Source organism: Limulus polyphemus, unplaced genomic scaffold (assembly GCF_000517525.1).
Source record: "Limulus polyphemus unplaced genomic scaffold, Limulus_polyphemus-2.1.2 Scaffold2697, whole genome shotgun sequence".
Lineage (NCBI taxonomy): Eukaryota > Metazoa > Arthropoda > Merostomata > Xiphosura > Limulidae > Limulus > Limulus polyphemus.
Window position 1 is genome coordinate 24,023 of NW_013668307.1, and position 8,806 is coordinate 32,828.

Here is an 8,806-nt window from a genome sequence, read left to right on the forward strand (position 1 = left end):
AATGAGCAAGAAAATGAGTAACTCTGCAAGAAAGTCCTGTCCATATTGCAACAGACTAGACAGAATCCATGTGTGAAGATGAAAGCATGGGATGTTGTGGTGAAAGATGGACATCTGAGGCTGATGTAAGACAGACCTCCCACCAAGCAAATGAATTGATAAAAATCACTGAATTAATCACATACTGAGTTGGAGTCAATACTCAAATTAGAGAGCCTGACCAACTAAACAAAACAAGCAGACTCCTAAAGGATAAGGGAAGTAACAGCAGAGAATGCCTCTCAGGAAGGTGTTAGGTGGAAATGCAGACCTAATGAATGCATCCTTTGTGCAAAAGTCCTCAGAGCTTATTTGAAAACAGACAGGGCTCGAGACCTGAAACTTAGAGAAAGGTCTCAAGAGAAATCCTGTGTAACTCAAGGATTTTCTCTGAAATGAGTCTTTAGGTTTTAAAAGTGTAAAAGCGAAGCTCTCACAGGATTGGAGATCTTTATTATACATATTCTTAATTAAACATTAGCCTTCTACAGAGATTTTGAAAAGATTATATGTATAGGTTAGTAGGTGTTGTAAAATCGTTTTTTTTTACTTGATCCTTTTGCAGTATCATCACAATTATTCTAGAAATTCTTAACATATTACACAATAAGTAGTACACAGTGGTATATATATATTCTTCATCTAAAACATGTGTAGAGGAATGTTATATAATGGCTTGTGATGACATCAACCCAGAAGAGCAAAATTTAATATGTGAATATTTCCTCCTTAATGCCTATAATCCTATTTCCAGGCAGATCAAAAGCACCTTATAACTATTAAACATAACTTTTCCAAGCATTTATATTAGTAGCCAACTCATATCTTTGAGTTTTACAAATTTTATGTAAGTATTAATTTGGTAATCTATCTTCCAGTGAAAATATCTTGTAGCACATATTGTTTCCTTGTATGATTCATGTAATTTGAATCTGTTTCATACTGAACCAAAAATGAACACGTAATAACAATCAATTTTTTCTCTCTTTCAATTCATGTCTAAACAAGCATTACATATGCATTTATGGTAAGGTTGTGGTGACCAGATACCAGTCACTGCCCTGGTTTTTATCCTGTATGATCACCTAAATCTAGTTATTAATTAGTAACTAAGTTTTATTAAAAAATATTAGTAAATAATCAATAATTAGACTTAAGTGATCAAATATGCAATTAAACATGACAACAACCATTATAAATTCAAAGTGAAAGGCTAATTGTGCCACATTTTATATGTATACATATAATGTATACCTGATGATGACAAAACCTTGTCGAAACATTGTACATTTGCTGTTATGTTAAACTTATATTAAAGTTTTTCTTAATTACCCATTCAAGCCATCTCCAACCATTATTAGTCTCAAAGTAGGTTCCTTGTCATCGAATTCGAATATGTATACATATGTTTTTTCTGGTCCATAAGCCAGTTTATTTCAAATGTTATTCTTAAAAAATAAAATAACTTTGAGTTTTGAATTTAATTAAATTTGAATTTAATTTCTGTATGACTAGTAGCACCCTTTCTGAATATACTTACCATATAATATATAACATGAAATAAAAAAAATCTCTTGTAACAAAAAAATAACAGTGCACTGTACAGATTTCTTTTGGTATTCTTTTTTTAAATCTTCAAATACATCAATTTGCACATAATATGTCACTACAGAAATTAAGACAACTGTAACAATACAACTAAACATGAATATTCAGAAGCATTGCAGAATTAAAAATACAAATCCAATTAACAGGATACAACAAGATGTGACAACCACATTAATACAAATTAAAACAGCATTCTGTGTTTTAAAGGAACATATGCATAAATTCATATTTACTGTTTAAGTAGTAATACTCCTTTTAAATATTTACAATAATTTTCCATGATAAAATATTTGCTACGATTTCTATAAACCTTACTTTTCTAATCTTACCTCTAATCTATCAGTTCGTGGCACTTTCTGAGTTGTAACAAGTGGAGTAGGGACAACACTAAGTGGTGCTGCCATTGCATCAGGAGGCATCATACTAACCACAGGGCTTGGAGTCAAGTAGTGTGTAAAAGAAGTAGGTGAAGCTACCGTGGGAAGTGCAACCAGGTATGGATTGGTTATTGCCTTAAAAGTAGAATTATTCATTTAAAATAAAAACAGTTTTAATCCTGAATTGAAATTTTTAGAATCAGTATCAATATGAGCTCCATTTTTGTTTGTTGTTTATAAATTGATACACCACCAGGAGTTAAAAAAAACTTGACACTTTTATGACAAATACAAATGGAAAACTAAAGTAAAATATAATTAATGCTAAACATAATAATAATTAAACCTAGCATGGGCAAGCAAATGCATCATGTTTCTGTCAAGTAATCCCAATGTGGCAAATTTTGACACCAGAAAAATCATGATAAACAAAAAATCAAAAACTGTCTTTATCACTGCTTAGAACCTGCAAGAAGGTATTTTTGTATTAAATCCCATGTAAGTTGGTTGAAATACACATGAATAGTTCATGAAAACCCCAAACTGTGCTTTCCTTGTTGAAAAATTGAGCAAAAGACAAAAATTCCAAAATTGTCTATATCTCTGTTTGTAACCAGTAAAAAAAAGTATCTTTGTACCAAATCCTATGTAAATTGGCCAAAATATGGCAGAGTAATTGTCAAAACACCTTACAATTATTTTTTTTTGTGGTATCCTGACCTCCCTATAATTACTTAAAATGGGAAAGTCCACCATTTTTGTTTGTCAATTTGTTGGACTTGTAGAAAAGTCGCTTTGTACCAAACCCCATGTAACTTGATTAAAATACAGCCAAGTATGTTTTTTGTGACCCCCCCCCTAAAAAAAGGACACAAAATGAGCAGATCCAATTTTTTTGCATGCCAATGTGTTGGATGCATGAACATTTATATTTCTGCCAATTTTCATCTTGACTACTGTAAATATGGTTGCACAGAAGCCCAAAATATACATTTTGGGGTTGTTTTACCTTTGACCTCATAAAATCCTTAAAAATGTTTATATAAAAAAAAACGAAAAAGAGTCTGAATGTATTGGACCAAGGTATAACCCTACCTAGCTACAAGTCAGTCTGCCAAGAAATTTTGGGATGGCAATCAATTGAAAAGTGTTTGGAAGAAGAAGAAAGAAAGGGGAAAAAACAACAATACAAAAACAGTATGTCTCTCTGCAGAGATGTAATAAGCAGCTCAGATGTAAGTTTCCAATTCCTTAATAATAGTACCATTAATTTGAAAAATTACATGTTTTATAATAATGCACTATCATAGGAATTATTAGTTAATGTAAAGTGACACATAATAGTAGTTAACTGATTTCAGTTACCTTTTCCAAACCTGCCCTCCTAAATAAGTGGATGCCCACCACCCCCAATAGCACACATGCTGTGCCAAGACTGGAATAATAGCAACAAATAACACTCTTGAATCTACTATGTTTATCTTTAAATCTGACAGAATTACCTTTAAAACTATCACTTAATTTCAATTAATTTGTTTATTACAATTTCCAAGGCTCTCACATAATTGTGTAAATATAAGGAAGATTAAAAGTTTTAAAATTCCTGAATATTTTAATAGGTCTTTTATTTTAAAACCTATGTGGAAGTACTAACTGATTGTGAAATGTTATAACATTAATATTATTATGCTCAATATTGATTCAAACATTCACATAATACTGATTATAAGCTATTATTTGGCTGTAATTTCTAGGCTCAAATATATAAAACAATAATATTTGATAATGCTAGGCTCCATTCTGTAATACTGAAGATGATTATTGCTTGATTAATTTATGTTTAACATTCCATGATACCATCAAGGATAATTTTAAGCCTATCTATATTTCTGCATGGCCCTTCAAATAAAAAGGCTAACTTATTTATGTATACAATGATAAAAACCCTGTAACCTGTGTGTTTTCGAAAGGTGGACCTTTCTTCTTCAGGGGCTTCCCAATTTGCCCACATGCTATTCTGACACTCTGCCTTGAGATAACTCCCACCTGAACATTATGTGTTTAATGGGAACTGTGTAGTGCGTGATGACATCATTTTGCAACAATAGCACTCCACCAATAGGAGAGTGGTACAACCTCTATTTCCAGTAACTCCCCTTAACCACTTGTACACGAGATAACTTCATTCTTAGAAGAGGCAAGAAGAAAATGCACCCAAAGTGAGGAGAATGGGTGGAAAGATGTGAAAAGGTAAGTATCTATAGGAAATACATTATCAGGTAAGGAAAATGTTAACTTCTGAAACAATACCTCACCTATTCACACAAAATAGCTAGATTCCCACAATGAAGTGATGGAGGAGCTTGTGCAAAAATTTAGCTTAGATGACCTCCCTTCAGAAAGTGCCCAAAGGGAAAGACTATGGAGTGTGGCACCTAATGCCAGAGTTTCAACAAGGGCACACTCATGGTAGACTGCACATCATCTAAACCAGGTTATACATTTCATCTGAAAGAAAACATAGGAAAAAGCAAAATAGCCCCAAAGTGTCACAAGTGTGCAGGTGCTCAGTGGGTTGATGAGCCAAGAAGTGTAGTGTGGTTAAGGCACAATCATACCATAGGGTCTGTACTCACCTCGACTCAACTGGAAAAGCTCTTGCAGCAGGAGGAGGGCACACTAGCTGTTTGAGGGGTGACCCATACTACACAGACAGTGTCACCACTGCCCAACTACCCACTGGTGCTGTGCACTATGGTGAGGAGCTCTGCAAGGTTCCCATTCCAGTGGCTAGGAACTGGTAATTGGCAAAGGTTTCCTGTGCTTCACTAGAAAAAGAGTGAAGAATTCATAGTGGGAAGACCCAGAAAAACTCCCAAATAACCATTGGATGCTTGCAAGAAAAGACTTTTGCTGAAGACAGTGCAATGGGTGACTTCAAAACTATTTTTAAGAGCCAGCAAGTGAAAGCGAAAGAAATGAGAAGACACTTTTCTAGTGGCAGATTTTTACCATGATGGTCAGTGGAATGGTATGGTCTGGCAACTGAGTTGTATGAATACCATGAAGATATCTCTAGTGATCTCACGGAACATCCCATCTCAACAGTCAGTGCTGGTAGAGCCAGGGATGCATTGTGCACTTTCTGTTATCCCTGGCTATTGCAGAGTTTGGAAAATAATCATACCTTGAGAGGTAACATCAGCCACCTGGTTGGATCCAATAAAGGGGAAAAGGGTACTAAAAGAGAAAATGTACTTACCCTTCTCAAAGATAGTATGTAGGTTTATTGAAGAGTAGTGACTGGAGGGAGTCGAAATCCCAAGGAAGATGAAACAGCCAGATTATGAAGATAATGGGAGACAAACATATGCACATTCATCCACATACCAGCATGAAGGACCTCGTCTAAGGGTTGGAGAAAATGAGATGTAAGAATGAGAAAGTTGACAAATTGAATATGATAAAATATGAAGGAATGATCACCTTCCCAATCAACCAAAGTCTCAGGAAGAAAGGCCCAGTCTCAATAGAAGCAGAAGGAACTGTGGTGAAAGAGAATGAAGGAAATACTAATGGCATATACGTCCAACCAACAATGATTAGAGGCAAGAAGGAGAATAAAACATGGCACCAGAGAAAGAAGGTATAATGAACATGAAGCCAATGACTCAAACTGAACATGTGTAAGAGCCTGGAAAACCATATCAAAGTCCCAGTTAAGCATGCAGGTAAGATTAGGGGGTTGGTGTAGAAGGAAGGAAGAATCAGAGCAAAGTGGAGAGAACAGAAGATAAACCTGACATAAACAAGAAAGGCGAAATGTAGTTGATAAAGCCACCTCAAACCAGCAATAGTAGAAATGCACAATCCATGGTCTGACAATAAGGGGAAAAAGACCAAAAACTGAGCCATGAGGGGATGGCTCCAAGGAAGGGAGAGGCTGATGGACCAATGTCAAAAAACCAACTGCTCTTGATAGATGAACATAGGTGCAGGATGACAAGAAAGGGATATAAAAAGGCTACACTATTGGTAGTCCAGCCCTGTGGGCAATGGACTGGAAGAATCCCACAGGAGAAGATGAAGATACAATATCCCAGGGTAAAAGAGAAATGTGTTTGAAGCAAGAGAGTGTGATAATGGAGCAAGAAAAAATGGGGCCCAGACACCAATCAACAAAATAGAGGAAATCAGGATAGTGCTGGCCAAAGGGTGCCACAAACAGGACCTGACAAGGAGTATTATGTATCAAAGCAAAGGAACAAGGGAGAAGAGGAATAGGAGAATAGACAAGTAAAAAAAAAAAGTTGAGATCAGCCATGGGTGAGAGTATCAATGCCCAGGTTGAAGGATGATGAACTGGGGACTGGATGAGGAGACATCTGGCGTGAAGAGTTGTGAGGCATTAATGAAAGGTGAGCTCAACCGAGCAAACTCAACAAAAAATCTGAAGCTATAGACACCACTTCATGATTAGAACCTTGTCTGGCTAAGAGAGGCAATTAGCAACCAAATTCAGAGCACTTGCCACATGACAAACCATGAGATTAACTTAATGAGAATAAGATCAAAATAATAGGTCCAATGCATGAAAGCAAAGAGTTCTGGAACAGGTACACCTCCTAATGGTTGTTATGAAAAAATGTGGAATTGTTGGGAATGGATCATGACCAACCAATCCACAAGAAAGGAAATGGGAAAATACCCAATGGACAGAAAGAAGTCAAAGGACACTGATGTGCAATAAATGCTCCTCCAGAGCCCACATGTCCAAAGTCACATAGTCATTTAGAGATGGGTCCTCCCAGCCAGACTCAGAAGCATCTGTGAAGAGATGGGGATGGGAAGGGGGTGCTCCCATGATGTTGGCACAGTTGAGATACCAAGGCAAATCCTTGAGTAGAGGAGAAGGGAGGTACACACTTGAAAACAATGAATCCTGAGAAAAATTCCACTGGTTCCACACTTTCAACATGTTTGTGCAGCCTAAATGAATGAGTGGTATAAGAGAAGCCAGAATTCCCATAAGCAAAAGAATATTGTGCATAGGGTGAAAAAGAGAAACATAAACTTTGATGACAAGACATTCCATTGTTTGTAAGTGAGGTGGTGAAGGCTGAGCCTGACTGGCATAGGAGATGAAGAACATGCCCAGATGTACCAAATATAAGGTAAGCATGAGAAAAAACTTGAAAGACTCAACTAGCTAGCCCAGCTGAGCAGTCTCCTGCAGAAGAATTCAGGTATGAGAGAAGTCCTATCGAGAAGGGGTGAAGAGAAGTCAAATCATCCGCGTAATAATGGAACCTGAGCCCCAATCCGTGAACAAGGCGGGTGAATGTCCCCATGACTCGAGGAAAAACATACAAAGCAGATAAAGGAGAACAGAGGAAGAAAGGAAAGATTATGGGACACAAATATAAATTTTGGCAGGGAAGAAGTTATCCTCTGGAGTGGATTATATTTGGATGTAGTGGATGTAGTTAATTCAATGGAGTTTTAGAGAAAGCTTGATAAATATTTAAATGGTAAGAATGGCTTTGAGTTTTTTAAGGGATTAGTTTAATTTAGTACATTGGACAGCCTAGATGGACCAAAAGGACCCTTAATGTTATGTTATCATCACAGTCCTCGTAGTAGACCTTCTTTGAAACCTTTCCAACAATTTAGTGTCTTTTCTATGGTAAGAAGCCCAAGACTGAACACAGTACTCCAAATATGGCCTAACCAACGACCTATACAATGACATTATAACCTCTCAAGACTTGTATTTAATATTTCTGTACACAACCCAAAATCCTATTTACCCTGCCACTAGCAACGGCATTTTTCTTTGATGACTTAAGAGACCAATCAATTATAACACCAAGATATTTTTCTTCCCCTAAAACTGATAAGATTATTCCCATAAAAATTATACTCATAATTCAAATTTTTATATCCCATATGCATTACTTTGCATTTATTAGATCTAAAAACCATCTACCATTTATTTGCCCAACTCATCAAATAATTCAATTCCTTTTGTAAAGCAGTAACATCGTCCTCGCAGCTAGCAACATACAAACCTTTAATATTATCAGCAATTTTATATAATCTACTGACCATTCTTTTATCTTTGTCATTGATGTAAATCAAAAAGAGCAAAGGTCCTAACACTGAGCTCTGGGGTACTCTACTCGTGATATTAATCCGTTTTGACTGAATTCTATTCATAACAACCTTCTGGTTTCTTCCATCTAGCTAGTTTTCAATCAATCAAGTAATAATAATCTTCAGAAATACATAATGGAGCCTAGCATTATAAAATACTAATAATGGTAAATAATGAGGAAATTCCAGCAGTTTTTCTTTATTTTTTCAGTAGTATATTCTTCTTCTTGTTTTTTCAGAAATAATACTGCAAAAAGTGAAAATGTTTAAACAGAATAATAATCTAAATGAAATTCTATTGTACTTAGAGAGGTCAAACATTCTAAAATTACTTCTTATAATAATGTTATTTGCACATGCAAAACTTCTGTACACACTAGCAACTGTCTCCAAACAAAATGTAAATGTCGGCCATTTTAATCTGTTCATCCTACTGAACTAAAATTGTTTTTTTTTCAGTGAGTTACTACTCGGTTGGATACTGACTCAAATACCAGATTTTGTTTATTGTTCTCTCCAGTTCTCATGTACTCAACTTATAATCACCATAATCTTTACATACATTCAGTGGTGGGATTCAAATATTTTAACAACAGGTTCTCTCACTAGCAGCATGTAAAAATATT

General features: G+C 35.6%; 1 protein-coding gene across 1 annotated transcript in view; it reads right to left on the bottom strand.

Moving 5' to 3' along the window:
• Positions 1-8,806, bottom strand: part of LOC106467661 (muscleblind-like protein 1) — a gene marked incomplete at its 3' end in the record, with an annotated part of 62,054 nt that overhangs the window by 20,372 nt on the left and 32,876 nt on the right. The window contains exon 2 of the mRNA XM_022395860.1: positions 1,977-2,159. Coding sequence (XP_022251568.1) covers positions 1,977-2,159 — 183 coding nt within the window. The remainder of the gene's footprint in view (positions 1-1,976; positions 2,160-8,806) is intronic.